This window comes from Canis lupus, chromosome 2, assembly GCF_048164855.1.
Source record: "Canis lupus baileyi chromosome 2, mCanLup2.hap1, whole genome shotgun sequence".
NCBI lineage: Eukaryota > Metazoa > Chordata > Mammalia > Carnivora > Canidae > Canis > Canis lupus.
Genome location: NC_132839.1, coordinates 93,132,493 through 93,155,868, shown reverse-complemented (window position 1 = coordinate 93,155,868; position 23,376 = coordinate 93,132,493). Strand labels below are relative to the sequence as shown.

The following is a 23,376-nucleotide window of genomic DNA, read 5'->3' as shown; positions in this document are numbered from 1 at the left end:
TACTAACTCTGGTGCGTAAACCTCTATCGGCTGCCCTGGGGATTCCGACAGCACTGACGTGCTTTGCACCTCCGCCTCCTTCAACTGGTGACCGTCGAGCTGCGTGTGGTCTCAGCCGACGGGGATGGCGTACGCGGTCCTCAGCGGGTTTTCTGCATGTCTGTTTTGTGTCCTCTGAGCTTTGGGGGTTTGGCGTCTCATTATCTTTAGGAATTCTTTGGGAATATGTGGGGTCCACGTGCTGCCCTCCCGACTGTTCTGCCTCCTGCAATGGCCCGGCAGGCCTGGCTGCTCCAGCCCCTGCCCGCAGCTGCCGGCGAGCCTGGGGAGGGCGGTCTTGGCCGCCACAGCCACTCCCGTGTCCAGCATCTGCCTTCTAGTTGCACAGTTCCCATCTTTGCTGAAGTGCCCACGTGCACCCGCATCCTGCCCACCTTCTTCATCAAGGCCTTCAACACATTAATCAGTTACTGCAAACTCCCCTCAGACACCTGGGGGAGACACCTGGGCTTACCCTGACGCCACCCAGACCCATCTGTCCCTCCAGAGGCCAGCCAGATTCAGGAGGACGGACCCGCCCCAGCCTGGGCGGCCTCACCCGCTTGTGTGCACGAGCCCCAGGCTTCCCACCTCCTGGGGCTGAGGCCGCGTCCTTCTCCCGAGGGGACCCACAGTACCTCTTGTGGGATGGCCAAATGCCTGGCGGGCAGCGCTTCATGCTGAACATGTACACGGCAGCCTCCGCGGTGCTGAACAGGCGGCAGAAGCACAGGAAGGAGCACACGGCCACCGCAGACGCAGCTCTCCCGTCCTAGGGTGAACGGCAAGCCGTGTGAGTGAGAAGCTCCCAAACCACACACCTCCTTCCTGTCTCAGCACGTACATGACGGAGACAGGGCTAGGAGCGCATAAGAACACTGGACGGTCAGCCGGCTGCTCCTGCTGGACACTTATCACCCCCCCTGCACCTCACGCACACCCTTATGCTCCACACAAATTCCTACCAAATCCTTTCCATCAACCCTCCTGGCAGGACTTTTGTCAACAAGAGAATGGTGGCACCGATGTTCCTGGGCCATTTTGGCCAGTGCCCCGCTTTCCAGAACACCTAAGAACCTAGAGATGGGGGACGTAGGAAAAGGCACGGGGTCGTAGGAAAAGAGACAGGGATCATGCGGCAGAGACAGAGAAAGAAGGGGGAGTAACGAGGGACATAGGGGCAGAGACGGGGGTTGCTGGGGAGACGGGTGTCGTAGGGGAGAGACGGGGGATGTAGGGAAAGAGACTGGGACACAGGGACAGAGACGGGGCTCATGGAGGAGATGGGGGACGTAGGGGAGAGACGGGGGGATGTAGGGGGAGAGACGGGGGATATAGGGAGAGAGATGGGGGATGTAGGGGCAGAGACAGGGTCATGGGGGAGAGATGGGAGATGTGGGAGTAGAGAAGGGGGATGTAGGAGGAGATAGGGGTTGTATGAGGACAAAAGACAGTCATGGGGGAAAGACAGAGAACATACGGGCAGAGATGGGGGTCATAGGGGAGAGATGGGGGACGTAGGAGTAGAGAAAGGGAACGTAAACGGGAGATACGGGTCGTAGGAGGACAAAAGGCGGGCATGGGGGAGAGACTGGACATGGGGCAGAGACAGGACGTAGGGCAGAGACGAGCACATATGTGTAGAGATGGGGGTTGGGGGAGAAAGATGGAGGACGCAGGGAGGGAGATGAAAATGTAGGGGTAGAGACGGGGGTCGTAGGGGGAGAGACGGGGGTTGGGTGGGAGAGACGGGGGACATAGGGCAAGACGGGGAACATAGGGGCAGAGATGGGGAGATTTAGGGATAGAGACAGGGAAGTTGGGGGAGAGACGGAGACGTAGGGGCAGAGACGGCTGACAGGAATAGAGATGCGGACGTCGGGGGAGAGACAGAGGACGTAGGGGCAGAGATGGAGGACGTTGGCAGAGAGACGGGGACGTAGAGGCAGGACGGGGGACGTAGGGACAGAGATGGGGGACGTTGGGGCAGACACGGGGGACGTCGGGGCAGGGACAGGAGATGTCGGGGCAGGGACGGGCGACGTCAGGGCAGAGACGGGGGATGTAGGGGGAGAGAAAGGGGACGTTGGGGGAGAGACGGGGGACATATGGGGAAAGACGGGGACGTCGGGGCAGAGACGGGAAACGGAGGGGCATGGACGAGGAACTTAGGAGCAGAGACGGGGGAGGTCGGGGAGAGACGGAGGACGTGGGGGGATAGACGGGGGACGTGGGGGGAGAGAAGGGGGACGTGGGGGCAGAGACGGGGGACGCAGGGGCAGAGACGGGGGACGCAGGGGCAGAGACGGGGGATGCAGGGGCACAGACGGGGGAAGTCGGGGAGAGACGGGGGACATAGGGGCAGAGACAGGGACGTAGAAGCAGAGACGGGGGACGTTGGGGCAGAGAAGGGAGACGTACAGGGAGAGAGGGGACGTACGGGGAGAGACGGGGATCGTACGGGGAGAGACGGGGATGTAGGGGCAGAGACGGGGCAGTAGGGGCAGAGACGGGGGAGTCGGGGAGAAACGGGTGACATAGGGGCAGAGACGGGGAACGTAGGGGGAGAGACGGGGGACGTAGGGGCAGAGACGGGGGACGTAGGGGCAGAGACGGGCAACGTAGGGGCAGAGACGGGCAACGTAGGGGCAGAGACGGGTGACTTAAGGGGAGACATGGGCCACATAGGGGCAGAGACCAGGGATGTAGGGGCAGAGAGGGAGCAAGTCGGGGAGAGACAGGCGACGCAGGGGCAGAGATGGGCGACGTAGGGGGAGAGACGGGGAACGCAGGGGCAGAGACGGGTGACTTAGGGGGAGACACGGAGACGTAGGGTCAGAGACAGGGACGTGGGGGCAGAGACGGGCGACGTGGGGGCAGAGACGGGGGACGTAGGGGCAGAGACGGGGGTCATAGGGGCAGAGACGGGGGACGCAGGGGCAGAGACGGGGGATGCAGGGGCAGAGACGGGGGAAGTCGGGGAGAGACGGGGGACATAGGGGCAGAGACAGGGACGTAGAAGCAGAGACGGGGGACGTTAGGGCAGAGAAGGGAGACGTACAGGGAGAGAGGGGACGTACGGGGAGAGACGGGGACGTAGGGGCAGAGACGGGGGAGTCGGGGAGAAACGGGTGACATAGGGGCAGAGACGGGGAACGTAGGGGGAGAGACGGGGGACGTTGGGGCAGAGACGGGCAACATAGGGGCAGAGACGGTGACTTAAGGGGAGACATGGGCCACATAGGGGCAGAGACCAGGGATGTAGGGGCAGAGAGGGAGCAAGTCGGGGAGAGACAGGCAACGTAGGGGCAGAGACGGGGGGCGTAGGGGCAGAGACGGGGGGCGTAGGGGCAGAGACGGGGGACTAGGGGCAGAAACGGGGGACTAGGGGCAGAGACGGGGACGTAGGGGCAGAGACGGGGGGCGTAGGGGCAGAGACGGGGACGTAGGGGCAGAGACGGGGGGCGTTGGGCAGAGAGGGGACGTAGGGGCAGAGACGGGGGGCGTTGGGCAGAGACGGGCGACGTAGGGGCAGTGACGGGTGACGTAGTGGCAGAGACGGGGGCGTAGGGGCCGAGACGGGGGGCGTAGGGACCGAGACGGGCGACGTAGGGGCAGAGAAGGGGGACGTAGGGGCAGAGAAGGGGGACGTAGGGGCAGAGATGGGGGACGTAGGGGCAGAGACGGGTGACTTAAGGGGATACATGGGCCACATAGGAGCAGAGACCAGGGATGTAGGGGCAGAGAGGGAGCAAGTCGGGGAGAGACAGGCGACGTAGGGGGAGAGACAGGCGACGTAGGGGCAGAGACAGGGGGCGTAGGGGCAGAGACAGGGGGCGTAGGGGCAGAGACGGGGGACTAGGGGCAGAGACGGGGGACTAGGGGCAGAGACGGGGGACGTAGGGGCAGAGACGGGGGGCGTAGGGGCAGAGACGGGGGACGTAGGGGCAGAGACGGGTGACCTAGGAGCAGAGATGGGGGACTAGGGGCAGAGACCGGGACGTAGGGGCAGAGACGGGGGGCGCAGGGGCAGAGACGGGGGGCGCAGGGGCAGAGACGTGCGACGTAGGGCAGAGACGGGGGATGTAGGGGCAGCGACTGGGGAAGTGGGGATAGATGGAGGACGAACGGTAGAGATGGGGTCGTAGGGGCAGAGACGGGAGACCTAGGGGGAGACGGGGGACGTAGGGGGAGAGATGGCGGATATAGGGGGAGAGACGGATGGTCGGGGGAGAGTTGGGGGTGGTCGGGGGAGAGTCGGGGAAGTCATGGGAGAGACAGGGGAAGTCGGGGGAAGTCATGCGAGAGATGGGGAAGTCGGGGGAGAGACGGGGGTAAGTCGGGGGAGAGACGGGGGACGAAGGAACGGTAGAGACAGGGTCTTAGGGGCAGTGACGGGGACGTAGGGGCAGAGACGGGGGTCGTGGAGGAGGTAGGGGCAGAGTGTGGGAGGTTGGGCAGAGACGGGGGATAGGGGAGAGTCCGACAGTAGGAACAGGGAAGGGAGTCACAGAGTAGGGGGACGTAGTGGCAGAGAAAGGGGACATAGTGGCAAGAGGTGGGACATGGGAGAGCGGGGGACGTAGGGGGAGAGTCAGCGGTCCTGGGCTTCTGGTGAGTGCTTCTGGGCCAGGAGTTGAGGCCCAGAGCGATCGGCCTCTGGCTAGGTGACGGGGACATGCGGGACCACCCGGGTGGTGCTTCCCCGCGGAGCAGCTGTTGTCCAGAGTCAGGCAGGGCCCCTGGAGGCTGCTGCTCCCTTGAAATGCTGGGGGCGACGGCGGGGCCCCTGGGCGCGGGGTCGGCGCTGGAGACTGCAGGTCAGAGCTGCTCGTCACAGGTCCTGCTGAGTCGGAGTGCGTGTGCCGTGTGCCCACCCGGAGCCCGGCTCCCTGAGGCCAGCGGGCTGCTGAGGCTCCACACACTCACCATGCAGTGCACGACACAGACGTTCTTGTGGTCCTGCCGGAGCCACGAGTGCATGTTCCGACACACACTGTACAGGCTGCGAAGGTTCGGGGCCCGTCTGGCCGCCCAGCCACACTCGGAGACCTGCGGGCACAGGGCTGGGCTCAGCCTGGGCTCCCTGCCCCTGCGGGGGTGCAGGCGCGGAAGGAGCCCCGAGGACTCGCGCTCTCAACAGACGCTGCCGCGAGCTCGCCTTTCTTCCCGCCCGCTCCCATGCCTCCTGCTCCGGGACATGTACCAGGCTCTGCGCTTGGCAGAGAACGGAGAGTCCGCCCTCTCTCCTGCCTGCACGGCCCAAGTGCGTGCAGTGTCTGTCCCACGTGCTTGTGTACTAGGAAACGCACGTGGCCTCACACGGCCGCACAGGAAGCCAGGAGGCACCCTGGGCTAGCAGCGTGTAGGCGCCGTATGGAAGTCCGTCCGACTGTCTCCTCACAGTCCTGCCACGGATTGCTCCTTGAGAAAGCCCCCGTCCCCACCGTCTGCTGCACGTCTGCTGTCCCCAGGTCATGACACCCGGGACCCCCAGAGCCCCGGGCTCTGCCTGCTGGGGAACGCCACATGTGGGTCTGAATGTCAAGTGTGAGAGAAAACGGCAGCAGCGAGGGGCCAACGCCCAGGCCACACACCCGGTTGTGAAATTTGGAGGGCCGGTATGTTCTTGGGGACAGGTTGTAGACGGCGTAATGTCCCGGGTGCTTGGAGTCCAGAAACAACCGCACGTCTTCGATGTTGTTCTTGATGGCCGACTCCACGCCTTCTGCTGGGAACGACATCACTGGAAGAGAGCAGCCCACGTCAGCCGCCAGCGTGGTGGCCCCTGGCCTCTGCAGGGCACACAGGTGCTCTTCCCTGGCAGGCCGTCAACCCCAGGCCCCGGCTCTCGCTGCCCCCCCACCCTCCGGGATCTCAACAGGGCGTTCCGCCAGAGAGCCTGATGCAGAACAGAGGCTCTGAGTGTCTGGATTTTGGTTTTGGGTTTTGTCTGGAGACCCAAGTGTTAGGTATACATTGCATCATTCCCCTCATGATGTCAGACTTCCAGAAAGTTCCAGACCAGGGAGGAGAAGCTGAGTCAATGTGGCACCGTGCACTGGACAAAGGGACAGGTGGCCTGGGCCGCCCTCTCCTCCGCCAGCCACATCCGCAGCCCTGACGGTGCAGCAGGGAGGCCAGCACCCCACGAGCCATCCTCAGACAGCACACAACCAGAAGCATGTCCTTACGGGTAAAGGTTGCAAACTTACCAGCAATTCTAGATGTGATGTAAGAGATGTCCAAATCTCCTTTTGCGTAACTGGAATTAGAACAAGAGCATTTGGTTATTATAGGAAATTTCTAGAGTTAAGTGATGAGACCTTAGAATGGAGTGAGCCCTGCAGAGGCTGTGGGGACCTCAGCGCTCAGGCCGCGGCCCATGGGGAACGTTGTGTATGGGTGTGCATGTGGGCAGGTGAGCAGGTGTGTGTGTGCACCTGTCAGGGTGCACGCACGCATCTAGAGCGGAGGTGACAGAGAGGCACAGACCCCAGGACAAACTGACCACTATTCCCCTGGAAAGAAGATAGCTTTCTCGGCCCAGCACATCACGTGTGGCAAAACAGTTTCAAGTCACCGAGAAGGCACGAGAACCAGATGCGGCAGGGATGTTGGAACCGTAGGACCAGGAATGTAAGCAGCTGTGAGTAATACGCTTACAGCTCTAACTTATTAAAGCAGAAAGCAGACAACAGATGGGCCCTGTGAACAGAGAGAAAGGTTCCAAGAAAGGATCAAAAAGAAAAGCAGGAGATAAAACCACGGGGGCAGAAAAGAAAGGCTCTGACGAGCTGATCAGACTGGATGCGGCCAAGGAAAGAATCTGAGCTGGAAAAACTATCAATAAAATCCTTGAAAAATGCAACGTAAAAAAAAAAAAAAAAGAAAAGAAAAGAAAGAAAAAAAAAAGCAACGCAAAGAGAACGAAGGCTGAAAAATTCCGGAACCAGATCTCCAAGGATGGGGGTGACTTGGAAAGGTTACCGCGCACGGAGCACGGAGCGGGTCGCAGCCGCCGCGCAGAGCAAGGGCGAGCCGGGGCGCGGGGCCGGCAGGACGTCAGATGGCCAGCCGCGCCCGGGACGCACAGGAGCGGGGGTGGGACGCACACCGGCCGTCTCTTCAGACCCCACGCGAGCAAGGAGCAAGATACGGAACGTCGGGAGAACGCCCCCGAGTCCCGCACCCTGGGCCGTGACCCTCCCAACGCGAGGAGCAGTGGAGACTCTGAGGCGCGCGGGGGACAGGCTGCCAGCTGACCCGCTGCAAGACGCGTTAGCAGTTCTCCAGAGAGGAGGAAAGCGCTGTGTCAGACCCTCAGATCTACACGAAGAGCCGAAGAACATCAAAGAGGAAACGAAAGTAAAACAAACACTTTCATTTTCTTATTCTTAGCTGATTTGATAGACACCGGCCCGTTCCAAAGATAAAGGCAGCAGCGCATCCGGTGTGCACACTCAGCACGGCTCCTGTGTTCAGACACACACGCGTGTGTGCTCCTGTGGCAGCGAGTACCCGAGGCGGTGGTGCAGGGCTACGTGGGGGGGGGGGGGGGGGGAGGGTCTGGATGAGCTGGAAATATGTCCCGCAAGCTCTGGAGCAGCCAGTAAAAAAAGTCAAATAAACAAAAAGAAATGTAACGGATAGGAAAGAAGAGAGGGGCTCAGGCGAAGGGCTCGATTCCAAGCATAGAAGGCAGGGCAGGGCGCAGGAGGTGGGCACGGGCGCGCTGGGCATCCGTCCGCACCCGCTGCAGGACGGGGACCAGAGGCCGGACCAACCAGCCTGACTCCACGACGTCTACGAGCTGGCGAGCTGGCGAGGCCGAGCACCTTCTAGGATTTTATTCCCCATTCGTCCTGCCGGCTGCCTCCATGCCTGCCTCCTGTTTGTCGTCCACGACGGGCTTCGTAGGAGACACTGTCCCTGTCTCCCGGTTCAAACACACCCACTGCCACTCAGGCCCATACCTTTCTGGAAACTTAGCAGTGTGTTTGGGTGGACACGGGGTTTGGCCTACGTTGTTGGCCGCTCATTCCCACAGCTGGGCACTTTCATCCCACGTAAGAAACCTCCCCCATAGGGATCCCTGGGTGGCGCAGCGGTTTAGCGCCTGCCTTTGGCCCAGGGCGCGATCCTGGAGACCCGGGATCGAATCCCACGTCGGGCTCCCGGTGCATGGAGCCTGCTTCTACCTCTCCTTCTGCCTGTATCTCTGCCTGTCTCTCTCCATATCATAAATAAATTTAAAAAAGACTATTTAAAAAAAAAATTTAAAAAAATTAAAAAAATAATAATAAAAAAAAGAAACCTCCCCCACTGTCACGTCACAATCATGCCCGTCTCTATTTTAATTTTCCTTAAAGCGCTGCTGTTGACAATACATCTTCCAACTAATCCGATCAATGTTCTTGGCCGTTCGTGGAAGACCCACCCGTTTCTTGCCCACACAGACACCCACAGCCACAGCACCTCTCGTTGCCCAGACCCCTAGGCTGCGTGGTCCCATGCAGGTCCCCCTAGCCGGGCAGCGTTCACGAGTCCCACCACCTCACCCGCACGGGCACACGGCTCATGTCTGAAGAAAAGTGACATACACTGGGTTCATCCCCCATTCTTCTTTCTTTTAATACACTGCTGGCAATTTTGGGCAACTTACAAATTTCTAGGTCAAAATCAATAGATACATCTAAATTTTTATTTATATTGTGACGGACTCACAGACTGCGTGAGGATACCACCCTCAAAACTTAATTCTCCCAAACACACACGTGGTGGCTCTCTCCTCACTCAGGTCTCCTCGTGCAGTTTCTCCAGACTCAGCTGGGCACAGCACCCGAGCAGCAGCACCACTGCACTGGCTCCGGGCGCAGCAGGGCCCAGAGGCACCGAGGGGCTGGACGCGCTCGCAGCCCCACGTGCAGCCCCACGCGCCTGCTGCCCCTCCCGCCCTCCGACAGTGGCCGGCGGGCATCCAGGAGGGAGGAAAGGACCCCTGGACCTGGGGACACCTCCCTGCTAGAGGCCAGAGTCAGCCCTGTGCAGACCAACCATCCTGAAATGATTGTAAAATGCATAAAATGCAGGAACATCCTAAGGAATCGTTCAGGCAGCTTGACAAGTTTATTCTAGAAACCACTCAAAGAAACCGGTGTAAGAACAGCCAGTGTTCCTGGGCAGGCAGGACAGGGAGAAGGGCCGGCAGTGGCAGGGGCTGAGGCCGGGCACTGGGCAGGGCAGGAGGCCTGGGAAAGGAACTGGAAGGCCGCCCGCCTGTGGCCATCGGCGCCAGGCTGCTCCTGGCGGGGGAGATGGCGAGAAACAGCCCCCACGTCAGCTCCGAGTGGATTACACACCCAAACGGACGGCAATAAAACCATTAAACAGATGTTTACAACACATTTAAACATTTAAATAACTGTTTTAAAACACACCTAAAATATGCTCAAAACCTGGGCCACGGGAAACTCCCTGAACAAGACCTAAGGGGAGGACGGGCTCCCTGAGCTTTAGCTGAAACCCCTCAGGACAGGGCGCCGGGGGGGGCTCACGCCGATGGGCATCCGGGTTCCGGCCCCCGCGGGGCCCTGCGCTGCAGGGGGAGGGGGGTGGGGGGACCGCCAGGGGTTCTCTCTGTGCCGCCCCCACCCCCAGCCCCGCGCACACCCACACACTCATAAAACAAACAAGCCCACCGCAGGACAAACAACGTGAGCATCAGACGAAGGGTTTGCCCATGTTTACTTTTTTACAAAAGCAATGAACACACAGAATACACAACAAAATATAGTATCGGTAAACAAAAACTCCAAAAAAGAGCAAAGGTTTAGAACAGACAGGCCACAGAAACAGCGGCGTCCAGAGGTGCCGTCCACAGGCCCTGGCCGCTCTGTCCTGCGTGGGGCATGGGCGGAATGACGTGAACACCACAGCCCGACAGGCGAAGTCGGGGACTCGGGGTGTGCTTGGGTGGGGGCGGCCGCCAAAGGCCTGCGTTCTGGCCCCGGGACGAGCGCACGGAAGGCGTGTTCCCACACCCAGGAGGCAGTGAGGGGCCGACGGGCCTCCCAGGACCCCCGAGTCTCTGCCGGCATCACGGAGGGCTGCTCGGCGCCCCGAGAGCCCGTCAGCCGTGAGCAAGGCCACCCCCACCCAGGCCTGGGGCGGCCCCTCGGCAGCACGGCTGCCAGGCATACGAGCGTGAACGTCACGGCTGCTGGCCACGGCGGAGAACAGGGCTGGGACCCACGTGTCCTGCCGTCCCCCGTCCGATACCCCCGAGGGCTCTGGGTAGGCTCGCCGAGAACCTGTCGGTACTGGGGACGTTTCCCCTCCGGCCTGCATGCTTGCGTGTCTCGGACACTCTCGCTGAATCACGTTGGAAGCAAGAAGCCCGACAAGAGACAGTCACGTGGGCCTAACTGCGAACGCACAGAGGCCTGCTGGCCAGGCGGCTCCGCGGCTGCGGTCCAGCGACTTCGGGAGGCTCCCCGCTCCTCCCAGACCTGGTACGAGTCTGGCGCCTGCTGCGTGCCCTGCGGACCCCAACCCCCGGTGCTGGGTCTCTGGGGGGCTCCCCTGAGTGACACGCGTCCCACACGACTCCACGGAGATGGAAGACGGAAAGTCGTGCCAGGTTCCTCAGACTCCACCAGCGCCTTTTCCCCGTGTTCTGAGGCAAACCCCCACCCCGAGGACGGCCCTGTGCCAAGTCTGGGGCACAGGAGGACTCCGGCAAACCTCCAACCCTGGGAGTGGTCCTGGGACCCTGACACGTATCATTTCTTGTTTAAGAAACCATCAATCCTGACGCCGCCAGGTGACAGCTTTTCTATGCTTTTCAAGCTCTGGTCTTGTTATCATGTAAGACCTGCCGGAGGCCCTGCCCCGAGGGGTGGGACCCACCATCCAACGGATCCCCAGGCCGCCTCGCCCGTGTCACCACTGGGACCCTGGCTGTGCTCTCAGCCTGAGGAGGGCTGCCAGGGTCAGGTCTTCACGTCAACATGCCCCGTGGGGTCCAGCCGGTCCTAAGCCGGCTAAGCCCAGGAGCACACCACTGCCCTCTCCAGCCCCTACCAGAGACAGTGTCACACTCCTGTTTGTGGAAACCACATTCAAAAGTTTGAACAGACGCGCAGGCACCCAGTGGGGGCTCCAGCACCGCGGCTGCACCAGATGCTGTGGGCCCCCTCCCCCGCGTCCACCCCAGAATCTGGAAGCTGAGGCCAGCACCGCATCAGCGTGGCCACGGTCTGCCGAGAAGCCATGAGACCCGGTGAGGAAGGGGTCTCACCAGGTCACTGTGGTTTCCTGAGAGCCGGGCTGAGCAGCTCCTTGCACGTCCACGATCTACTCATCACCCCCAGCAGCTGCCGCTCCAGAGCCCTCCAGTCCCAGAAGCCCACCCCGAGACCCCGTGGCATCATGTGCTGGCAGGAGGGGCAGGACCCAAGTGGAGACGTGCGACCCGTGGCCTGCCCTGACAACCCTGCCGTCGGCACCAGGTACGGGGAACAGCGGCCCGGGGGGTGCAGCAGGCACAGCGGCCCACAACATGGCATCGCCACACGTGGGCGAGGAAGCACATGCACACGGCAGCCCAGTCCAGGTCGCTGGCAGCCCAGCCTGTCCTGGCCACTGCCAACGTGGACACAGGATGCTGGAGCGCCCGCCCTGGACGCGCAGACACGCCCCGTGACAAGCTGTGGCCCGGGATGTCGCAGAGGGTCACGGCGATGTGGGCAGACGCCCCGTGTGCTGAGACAGCCAGCGGAAGCCCAGTGTCCTCTCCTCCGTAGAGTCGCATGAGATACAGAGCACGCGGTGCCACACGGCCCAACACAGCCCAACGGCCACACACTCCTCGCCGCCTGTGCGTGGCTCTACCCGTGCTATCAACCGGGTGCACAGAAAACAAAGACCAGAGCGCCAAACAGCAGGACGAGGATGAGGCGAGGAAGCCTGCAGGTGTCCGAGACACATGGGGATTGCAGAGTCTCCCCGGACGGAGACTCCCGGCCCAGCACCCGCGGGCCATCCCCCTAACTGCCGGAACACAGAGGGGAGCCTCACGTGGACGCGGGCCCGGGGGCCTGCGGGAGACCTGCCCCAGCAAGCGCAGGTCCCGTGGTCTGGCAGGGGCACCCAGGTGGCCTCCAGCCGCGCACATGTGCCACCCTGAACCACCCACAAGGTGACTCCTCACCCGCAGCCTGTCGCCCCAGTAACTCCGTGCTGTCACTCAGTGGGGCTGTACTCAGGAGGTGTCCCCGGGCCCCGCCCCTGCCCCACTCACTCCACGCCATCCAGGAGAAACCACACACACGAGACAGGTGTCGTCACAGAGCAGAGGAGACACGGAGCCTGGGGGCCCCAGCAGGAGCGGCCACCCCCAACACGAGGCGCAGATCCCAGCGCCAGCGTCTGTGGGTACAATGGCAGAGCCCGTGTGGACGGGGCATCACCCGCTCACCAGCGGCCTCGAGTGCGGGTCCTGCCAGGCGTGGAGGCAACACAGAGCCCAAAGGTCGGGAAACCCCTACTACAGAGAAACCAGGTGCCACCACCTAGAAGCTGCGCCCGCTCGCCCCCACTCACTTGGCAACAGACTGGATGACCTTGGAGGAGGTGTCCTTGAGGTTTGTGAAGAGGCGCTCCGTGCCCCCCCGCAGGATGTCCAGGAGCCCGCCGTAGGGCTGGTCGTACTCGGCCAGCGCCAGGCCTGGAAGCAGAGACAAGCCTCTGATGAGGGCCTGGCCTGGGGCCCGGCTGCCGCGCAGCTCCCACAGGGCCGAGAGGCCGAGAGGCCGGCTGCTGGGAGGCCCGCTCAGCACCAAGCCAGGCACAGGAAGGCCACGTGGCAGGAACGCAGGGCCACGTAGCAGGGCCTGGGGCAGGGCCGCCAGGACGGGCCCCCGAGGACACGGCTGCCTGGAGGTGAGCAGGGTGGCCCCCAAGGCAGGCAGCGTTGGAAGAAGGGAGTGTGAGCAGACAAAAGCACACCCACGGGCTGCGTTCGCCCAGGGACTCTCCACAGCCCGTGACCGATGCAGCTGCGCCTGTTGCCAACGTCTGGGTCACCGCTGGGCCGAGGAGCCGGGCTGTCCTGGGACGGGGCCAACGCGTCCGACGTGTGATGTCTACGCTGGCCCCTCACCAGGTCGTTACCAGCCCACCCTCGGCCGGGCGCTGCCGTGCATGTGCCCTCGGGGCCTTGAGAACCCCCTCCCCGCAGGAGCTGGGGCAGCCTCACACACAGGACACCCAGGGGCACGTGCAGGGCCCGGGACAGCTGAGGGGCCAGAGCTGAGTCCACACCCCAGCACCGAGGCGGGCAGGAGCGCGTCCTGGCACAGCGTTCCCAGGCCCGGCCACACAGAGCTCGGGCCGCAGGCTCCTCCTGGGTCACAGCCCCATCATGTCCGTGGCAGGCACGCGACCTGTCCTGGCACACACGGGCTGAGGCTGAGAAGAACCACTGGCCGCCCTCCCGGCTGCTGCCAGAGCGGTGTCTGGTCCCCACCCGCGCTCCTTCTGTACTCGCCGTCTTGGCCACTGTCTGCCCCAGGGCCCCCAGCCACCCCACCCGGTGACTTACAGAGGGGCCAGGGGCCTCCGTGGGGCTGGAGACCGAGCCAGCCCCATGAGTGGGTGGTGATGCCCGTGTGGCTACCCCTGTTGTCGCTCCAAGCTGCAGAGAACCAGTGCTGTCCTGACGGTACGGGGAGAGGACAGCTGGCGTTCGTGCCTCTCCCCCAGGTCCACTGAGTTCTGACAGGCCTGGGGAACCCAAACCTCAGGGTGTCCTCGGGGCCCCAAACGTGGAGCCTGTCCCTTGCTGCCAGGCTGAAAGCATGCGGCAGGGGCACGGTATCCCCAGGGGACAGATGGTGGGTACTCACCTCCGCTGTAGCCGCTGCTGGAGCCCCCAGGAGGGGGTGGCCCTCGGGAAGGGACAGCGTTCCCATAGCCTCCGTTCTGCTCTAGGAGCTGCAAATATTCAAAATGCAAACAGTCGACCTCCACAGAGGTCAGAGCCGCAGTTCACGCCGCTCCTCACCACGCAGAGAGCCTCCGTGACACCCCACGCGGTGCCTGAGCCCCGGGCACGCTGGCTCCCAAGTTAACCTGCCTCACCGTGAGGTCCAAGGGAAGAACGTCCCATGGTCTCAACAACCTGCCCACACCAGGAGGCCCGCACACCGACGCGGCACCTGCATGCCTGCTACGCTGGAGATCGACATGCCCGGGCTCAGCCTCACAGCAGAGGAAGCAGCCGTGAACCTGCCCCACTCTGCACGCCCACTGCACGCCCACCACACGCCCCGCTCTGCAGTGACGGAGGACAGTGGCCCGCCCGTCCCCGGTCAGCTGGTGCCCTCGGCTGTGGGCTGTGCACAGTGAGGCTGTCTCCCACGAGCGGAGCCCATGGCCACTGCCGGCTGGGGCCTCAAGCCCTACACCTGCACAGATGCTGGGAGCCCACGGGCAAGGTGCACAGCCCAACCACGTGACGTCAGCACAGGGCCGGAAGCCCACAGGGTGCCAGCCTCGGGTCAGATGCAGCTTCCACGAGGACTCGTAAGTTACTCGTCCACACGCTTTAGAGTTTCTGGTGTGATTTGATGAGACAGTAGCATTGAGGTAAAGGAAATTAGGTACACGTAACCGTCATTTTTCTGAATGGAATGAGACTGTCATTTTCGGTGTCTTTCTGGATGACCTGATGGTTGATGCTAACGTTCTATAAACCCCTACAAGTAACGCACACGTCCTCGTCTGTTAGACGAGCCATGTCTTCTCTTCACAACTTCTCTGTTTGCTTAATCAATTTCTAGAAGAAACAACATCGTCGTTCTGACCCTACACTTCCCAGCACTCCCTGCAAACCCTAACGAACGGTGCTCAGCATCTCTGGGCCTGTGTCGTGAAGGACACGGAGATGCTACTTGGTTTTTTTAAAATTCCTTTCCCAGGGACCTCTGGGTGGCTAAGCGGTTGAGCGTCTGACTTTGGCAGGTCCCAGGATCAAGTCCCATGTTGGGCTCCCCCACAGGGAGCCTGCTTCTCTGCCTGTGTCTCTGCCTCTCTCTGTGTCTCATAAATAAAATCTTAAGGAAAAAAAAATCCTTTGCCATGCCCTCCTATTAAAGGACACCGTGCCCCTCCTCCAGGGTCTCGGCCCCTCCTCCTGTTCTCACTCGGGAGCTCTGCTGCCCTGGGGTGGGCTGCCTTCTCACAGGGAGGACCGCTTCACTGCTCGCTCAGCCCCATGTGGCCCAGAGAACCCGACAGAAGGGGTTCACCAGGCTACACACCCGCGTCACGGGTCCCAGAAGCACCAATGTCAACGTGTGCAGCAGTCCCCCCACCAGGGGTGCCGTGTGTCCGGCAGTACCTCCCCTCTCTGATCCCAAAGATCAAACAGCTCCCCGACCACCACCCAACCCACCCGCTGCCAACTCTCAGGGGAGCACTGTCCCTGGAGCGGACCCACCATGCCACCCAACACCCTCCCACAGCTTACTTCCTCCCCCGGGGTGATGACTCTCCCTGCCCCGACACGGCAGGTCCTTATTTCCACCTCCTGCCTGGGCCCCCAGGCCTGGGGACAGGCCCTCATGACACCATCTGCCAGAGCCCCACACCCAGTTTATGGGCCCCGCCCCTGGGAGCCCCCAGCAGCTGCTGCCAGGAACCCTGTCTCCTGCCCAGGGCAGGTGGGCCTCTCGGGAACGTCCTGAACACGCCATCAAGGACAACGCCTGGCAAGGCCCCTACCTCAGTGATGGGAGACTTGGGGTTCACGTTCCTGGCGGCCGCGATCTCCTGGAGCTGGTTCACCAGTTCTGTGATGGACAGCCGCTCCTCGGGGTTGACCTTCAGCGTGGCGCCTAGGGCAGAAGCAGGCGAGCTCAGGTCAGGGTCGGGACCGCAGGGCCGTCTCTCCCCAAGGTCACAGCCCCGGAGGCCCTTCGGTTTACTCCCGCCACTGGTATTACCAGCAAGGGAGTGAAACAGGACATGGAGAGTGAGACCAAAACTGGCACAGTTACCAGAAGGGGCCACTCAGAGCCCTGAGAATTCACACGGGCGCTGGGCGCGGGGCACAGCCCCCACGGGGAGGGGGGGCACACAGCCACAAGGGGCGAGACAGATGGGGCCGAGCACTGAAGGGCGGCGTGGCCTTCAAGGCCTCGGCACATGGGACTTACGGATGAGGTCGTGGAACACAGAGTACCGGGTGTCATTGGGGGGGATCGAGAACTTCCCGTTGACTATCCGAAGCTTTGCTCCGTCTTCAAAAGGATGCTGCCGGAAGCACAGCAGATACAAGATGCAGCCCAGCGCCTGTGGGGAGGGTGGAGATGAGGGGGGGGGCAGGGGCGAGGGGGTGGAATTGAGGGGGCAAGGTGGGGCAGGAGTGATGGGGCAGAGTTGGGACAAAGGGGGCATGGTGGAGGTGGGGCGGGGGGGCGGGGCAGGGGCAAAGGGGGAGGCCGGGGCGGGGGTGAGGGGGGCGGCGAGGGTGGAGTTGAGATGAGGTGGGGTGGTGGTACAAGGGGACGGAGTTGGGGGCAGGGGCAAAGGAGGCGGGCAGGGGAGGGGCACCGAGGGGTGGGGCAGGGGGGAGATGGGTGCCAAGGGCAGGTGGAGGCGGGGCAGAAGTGATGTGGGCAGAGTTGGGGCAGGGCGGGGGGGTAAAGGGGGCAGGGGTGACGGGGACGAGATGGGGGCAAAGGGGGGTGGGGGGCGGAGGCAGGCAGGAGCAATGGGGCGGAGTTGGGGCGGGCGGGGGTAAAGGGGGCAGGGGTGAGTGGGGGAGATGGGTGCAAGGGGGGAGGAGGCGGGGCAGGAGTGATGGGGCGGAGTTGGGGGCAGGACAGGGGCAAAGGGGATGGCGGTGGTGGTGGGGCGGAGGTGAGGGAGGGGCGCCGAGGGGGCGAGGGGTGCAGGGGTGAGGATGGAGGCCCCGAGGGGCACCCCCCCGCAGGCCCAGCCTGCCTTGCACCCTCAGGCACAAGCCTCTGCGGTCCGAGGGGCCAACAGTGTCTGTCATCGGGAAGCCCATCCCCACGTGCAAGCCTCTGGCCCCGCAGGGCCACCCAGGAGGACACAGCGCGCACGGCCCACCGCGGCAGGAGCAGGAAGCCAATGTGTGCCTCGGGTGTCCATGAGAGGCCCTGCCCGAGACGCCCCTCCCCACCGCCCACTGCCCCGCAGCTCGGCCGGGGCCACGGAGGAGGAACGGAGGCATGGAGCGCCCACAGCCGCTCCCTCCGATGGGGGGGCAAGCCCTCAGCACGCAGCGTCAGCTTCCCCTGTGGGACCGCGGGCACAGGGACGAGCCAAGGCCACCGACTTGGGCTGGACCCACGTTTACAAAGACTGCACAGGCTACAGCTATGGGGGGGCTCTAGCGGGCACCCCCAGCTCACTGCAAGCCGCAATCAGTGGCCACCTGCACTCGGGTAGAGACTCCCCCATCCGCAGCAGGGTTCCCAGGAGGCTTGCCCGGAGACCTGAACTCGGCCCTTGACAGTGGTCTGGGCCCGAGGCACGGCTCTCCCCACCCCCAGCTCTTAGGGGCCAGGAAGGGGGCGGGCGGCCTTGGTGTGGGCAGGTGCAGCCCCGGCCCCTGGGCGCCGCTCTCCCCCAGCTCCTCCCGGACACCACGCCCCAGGAGGGACACACCAGGCTTCATGCCCACACCACGCAGGCACCACCACAGAGTGTCAGGAAAGTGAAGGGAGCAGGGTCACCTGGGCATCAGGGCCTGGCCCTCACTCTGCTTGTCAGCAAACCCGCAGAGCTCTAAAACTGGGATGGCCAGTCCGGCTGCATGAACCCCTGGCCTCTCCTTCAGAGAGATGTCCCTGGGTCAGGAGGGCCCACGTGCACACCCACACGGGCACACCCATCACAGGCGCACTGCCCCAGACACGGCATCCCTGAGGACCCTGTGGGACACCCCACCCGACTCTGTTCTGCGTGTCTCTGCTAACGGCAGTCACAAGTAACTCTTGTGAAAATAGCAAAAGGAGAAGGAGGAATAAGGGGAGAACAGGCAGGCGGGAACCTGCCCCGAGGGCCCCACATGCCCACAGCGGGGCCGCCAGGTACCACGGTGGCACAGCCTCACCCAGATGTCCTGCTTCTCGCCGATGGGGAAGTTGGAGTACAAGTCCACGATTTCCGGTGTCCTGTACATGGGTGTGGTGTTCCTGGTGATCTGAAGGACAGAGACAGTCTCAACGGGAAGGCCACACACGAGCACCATTCCTTATCTTGCTTCGAATCCATGCCACCGCCCATACGGTGGCAGGCCGCTCGCCTGCCTCCTCACCCCCACTGCCGCCTGCCCCAGGGGCGCTGGTGCTCGCTGGTGCCTGCGGATGCAGCCACACCCAAGCATTCAGCATGGGCACCCGGCTGCCTGGGCCGAGGAGAAGTGTGTCCCACCCACAGGAAGTGTGGCCCGGAACCGTGAGAGGAAGCGCTCTTCTACGAGATGCTTCGGGACAGGTCCTTGTGGGAGGCAGAACCAAACCGAAGTTACCAGGTTTTTAGGTAAAGCACCCTGGGGGCCGTGTACCGAGGGTGGGACATGCGACAGACAAGGCTGCGGCACGGGGGGGCCTCGCGCCCAAGGGAAAGGTGAGTAAGCTAACACTGACCACGAGGCTGCAGGCACCAGGGCCACGACCTCAGCCGGACACACGGAAAGTACGACAAGCTGTTCTCCACGTGATGGTCGGCCACTCAAGCCCCTGCAGAGGCCGGCCACAGGTGGGGTGAACGCACGGGGGCCCCCGTTGTGGACACAGGGCGCACGGGTGGGGTGTGTAACTCCTGCAACTCCTCGGGGATGAACAAGGGATGAACGGGAACAAAGTGGATGGAGGCCTCGAGCAGCCCATTCCAAAAACTACACTCCTGCGCTCAGGCAGGACTCACCCAGGACACCAGGGGGAGGTGAAGCTGGGGGCGCCACACAGCCCCCACACGGCCCAGACGCAGGGGGACAGGGGCATCACACGGGAAAAGTCCCCAAGCGGCATGCTTAGGATCCTGCGCTGTCGTGCTTGACCGATACACTTCCACTTAGGGCCCTACACCCTATCAGCTGGACCTACTCCCAGACCCAGCCACTGCGCTTCCGGGCTCACACCCTGAGACACGCACACGAGAGCCCTATGCAGGCTGCTCGGGGTGCTGCCGTCTCTAACTGTGCAGGAGGCACAACGCTGGACCCCGCCCGACCAGGAGCACGAGGGGAACCGGATGGCACCATGGAGGGACCCATGTGCAGACCCCAGAGAGGCCATGACGTAGAAGATGCAAGCAGAAACCAGAAGAGCATGTGGCACGTGAGAGGGCGGGGGACCTGGGAAATGTGGCACCCGTGTGCGCATCCCTGCAAGAGAGACAGGAGGACAGAGCGGGAAGCGTGTGGGCAAGGGGGGGCCTCTGGTTTCAGCTCAGTTTTTCTGGAAACCTGTAACTGCTCAAAAAGTCGTCTATTAAAAAATAAGATTAAAAAAAGTCACACTGAATGTACTGTGGTAACACCAGCACCCCGAAGGGGAGAGGGAGAATCCAAGGACTTCTCCGCACAGCACGAAGGAGCATGAGGGAGCACAGGCTCAGTCTGGGCTGCGGGGGGGTGGGGGTGGGGCACACAGAACCACACGTGAATCTGGGTCCCTTTCAGGAGATTTGTTTTCTCTAGTAACACGAGGATTCTGGGACGTGCAGCTGGGCCATTCGCTAGGAAAGAGGGCACACAGATGCGGCGTGGGGGCAGGAGGCCCACGGGACAGGCCAGACGGAGGGACCAGCGTAGATGCAGAGCTTCTCACAGAGGGACATGCGTGTAGGTTCGCACGCACGCGGCCACATGCCCAGAGCTGGGTCTCTGGTGCTCCCTCCCGCTCAGGCGGCAGCGCTCCCCTGAGGAACGCAGGTGCCAGGGCTGGACGGGACACCCTGCTGCTCCACAAAGCGCACAAGGGCTCTCAAATGAAGGGAGCATGTCCAAGCACACAGGACCGAGCATGAAGCAAATCTCGGCATCTGGGCACCAAAATATGAACCATGAGAGAAATGGCACCCACAGTCCTTGCAAACAATCAGGGAGGGTGGGGGGCTCCTGTTACGGCACTGGGGTGCACGTGCCCCCGGGCCAATGGCAGAGGTGGGAGGAGATGCAGGGCAGAAAAGCACAGGAGTGGGCCACTCCAGCCCCCCACCCATCACCCCAAGCAGGTGTGCACGACACACAGCAGGTGCTCACACACCTGCAAGGAGCTACCAAAGTCAGTGACAGGGGGCGGGACTCAGAGCCCATGAGGCGGCTACAAACCACCCGCCCAGCACCCGGGGACAAGGGACCCCTCTCCACACTCCTACACCATCGTTACTCTGCAAAGTGGCATAAGGAGAGCATTCAAACGTTTGCGCTTTGCCGGGAACAGCTGTGCTATAAATGTGCTCACACACAAGTGGGAACGCACTGGTCTGGGGTGATTTAGTGATGGAGGCCCCCTTCCCCGATGAGTGCAGACCATCTAGGAGCACCTGTGCTCTGATCCACGACACCTGTCTGGGGCCTGCAGGGGACGGTGACACCTTCCAGGAGAAGCAACAGGTGCTCTGTGCAGACCTGACCTCCAGGCGGGCTCCTGGTGGTGCAGGCCCCGGGGGCCAAGCGGCTGGCCTGCTCAGGCCCCGTCCCTCAGGCTCCTTCCCAGCAGGCTTCCCTGGACGCCCCTGCAGAGCGCAGCCCCCACACATGGCCTACCCCGACATCTCTGGGGTTTCCTGTCTCTGTGTTTGCTCACCATGTATAAAAGCACAGCTGCTGTGAGTGTGCAGCTCAGGGGTGTCCAGATGAGGGCAAGCCGCACAGTGCCCCCGGCCCCTCCCCAAGGCCTCGCTGCCATGTGTGCGTGTGGTCACGCTCCGACCCACATGTGCTCGGGGCACACCCACCAATGTCCTTTGGGACTTCCTGTGGGAGCCCATGACATGTATCTTTAAATGATTTTTTTTTTAAACAGCCACATTTGGGATGGTGGCAGAGTTCTGTGGGTGGATGGCGGGGACGATAGCACAATGAACGTACTCGATGCCGCTGGCACACGCACTTAAGAACGGTGGAAATAGGAAGTTTTCCGTTACAGGTCTTTTACCAAAAAAAATCCCCCCCAAAAAAAGCCGTAAGAGGCAAGTTTGGGATGAGGTGAGTGACAGACACACAAGGTAAACCTCAAGTTTGGTTTCCTGGCCCAAAGACACACCTGGGAGGCAAACACCAAGGTCTGGCCCGCCAGTCCTCTCGGGCACAGCACACCGCTGCAGTCCGAGCATCAGAGGAAGGAGGCCGGGACGGGGGCACGCGCCCCACCACTCACCTCTTCCTCCACCAGGGCCCGCCTCTGGGCGCTCCAGCTGTAGTCGGGGTAATGCGATATGGTCGTGGCACTGCCAAAGTCACACAGCTTGATGGTCCCTTGGTTACTGAGCAATAAGTTTTCCACCTGCAGAATTCCAGAGAGAATCCTTATGAACTTGGGTGCAGAGACCCAGGCCCAGGGAGTGATGGAGACGGGACGGGGTTCCCCGGACCACAGCGAGAAGCCTTCCTCCCACAAACGGGAGGACACAGCATCTTAACTTCTTGTTGATCCAAGTGATTATGGGTTCCTTTAAAAATAAGAAACTCAGAAAAATAAAAAGAAGGAAAACTGAAGTCAAACATAAATCAAAAATAACTCCCATCAACAAAACATTCAAAAGACACCTTTAAAAAAGTCAGTTAAAAAATGAAGAACATTAACACACCATTTCAAAATCATCAAACGTATCAAGAACCTAGGAAGAAATCAAACAAAAGATGCAGAAAACGCCTCTATTCAGAAAACTATGAATAACTTAGGTAAACCATTAAAATCCAAAGAGTCGAGGAATCAGACCACGTCTGCCCGGTCCAGGGGCCAGGAGCCAGCTCCAGCCAGCCTGCTTCCTGCCGGCCCCACACTGGGTGGCTTCGTGACACGGGTCCCAGGCAGCTTTACTGGCGTGGCCGCGCGGCCTGCTCACCGGGCCCCTGCCCTGAATGCACAGCTGGCGTGTTTACAGTTGGGTCTTCTAAGGGAAAGCCTGTCAACTCACACTCTGCGGGACAGTCAAGGCAACTCCAATCAGATTCTGGAAAGGTTTTCGGGTGGAACCTGACCAATAATTCAGAGATTCACGTGGAGAGGTGAAGAGCGCAGAGGCCACCTGATGCCCGACAAGCAGATTTAAGCCTCCCTGTAAAGCTCCGTTAAAGGAGAGAGAGGAGCCCAGGGACCAGGGACAGCCCCCCAGGGCATCCAGTGCACGCCACACCGTGGCTTGGGGGCACCGAGGGCCACAGGCACAGCACGGCCACCCAGGAGAGGTGCCCATGATGGATCGAGGAAGACGACCTGCCCCTTCATGCAGAGTAGCCTCCAGGTCTCTCAGCGGGATAACGACTCCTCAGCAAGACAGAGAAACTCCAGGTCAAACAAGGAGCATCCCATGGGAGACACTCACTACTCAGAGTGACGACGCAAGCCACAGCAAGACCGGCACAGGGCTCCAACAAACCAAACAGAAAGCGATCCCTTGGGAAAAACAGGCGAACTCCCCACGGGTACCTCCCCAGAGAAAATCCAGACTCCAACACACTTGAAAAGATGCTCGTTAAAACCCAGGACCAGGGGTCGCTGGCACCGGGTGCCTCCACCCGCTGCCGGAGGGTGGGGTGAGGGTGGGGGGAGACACGACGCCCAACAGAGGGCGCCGGCATTGCTCCACGGGCCAAACAGGGATGGGAGCGACTCGGGAAGCAGGCCTCAACCCAGTGCGCAGCTCCCACGACACACAAGGTGGACGGACCTCGACGCCATAAGGCTGGGCAAAAAGCCAGACACGAGTGCTCCGCTCTGCAGCCTGCAGCGCCGGACGGGGCCTCGTGCAGGAGCAACACAAGGACATGCGTCCCACCTGCCCGTCTGCAGGGCGCCCCTCGGTGACGCCCGTGGACAGGCCACAGGGAACACCTGAAGGAGGCCCAGCACTGGCCGGCCACTGGGGCCCTCCGGCAAACACGGGGCACGGAGAGGACGAGGGATGTCCACACCACACACCTCAGCAATGCTGATTCTTCACTAATCTCGTCCTTCTAGAGTTCCCTTCCCTTAAAAAGACTATAGACACACACAGGTGAATGCACAAACCATGAGTCTTGATGTCACGAGAAAATCCGCCCGTCCAGACAGCAGGAAGGGGTGGCTA

General features: G+C 62.0%; 1 protein-coding gene and 1 long non-coding RNA gene across 15 annotated transcripts in view; both read right to left on the bottom strand.

The window, feature by feature from the left end:
- The window catches only part of GAK (cyclin G associated kinase), a 55,455-nt gene that overhangs the window by 14,922 nt on the left and 17,157 nt on the right, over positions 1-23,376 (bottom strand). For all 14 annotated transcript variants that reach the window (XM_072809948.1, XM_072809980.1, XM_072809965.1 and 11 more), the window contains 10 exons: positions 21,465-21,590; positions 18,191-18,280; positions 16,263-16,398; positions 15,829-15,941; positions 13,950-14,037; positions 12,646-12,769; positions 6,255-6,304; positions 5,637-5,785; positions 4,969-5,091; positions 678-811 (listed from right to left, as the gene is read on the bottom strand). In XM_072809948.1, the coding sequence (XP_072666049.1) occupies positions 678-811; positions 4,969-5,091; positions 5,637-5,785; positions 6,255-6,304; positions 12,646-12,769; positions 13,950-14,037; positions 15,829-15,941; positions 16,263-16,398; positions 18,191-18,280; positions 21,465-21,590 (1,133 nt within the window). The remainder of the gene's footprint in view (positions 1-677; positions 812-4,968; positions 5,092-5,636; positions 5,786-6,254; positions 6,305-12,645; positions 12,770-13,949; positions 14,038-15,828; positions 15,942-16,262; positions 16,399-18,190; positions 18,281-21,464; positions 21,591-23,376) is intronic.
- On the bottom strand, positions 9,770-12,639 carry LOC140623666 (uncharacterized). Its single transcript, XR_012023217.1, has 2 exons — positions 12,344-12,639; positions 9,770-12,009 (listed from the first exon to the last, which is right to left on the bottom strand). It is a non-coding gene; the product is annotated as an uncharacterized lncRNA (long non-coding RNA).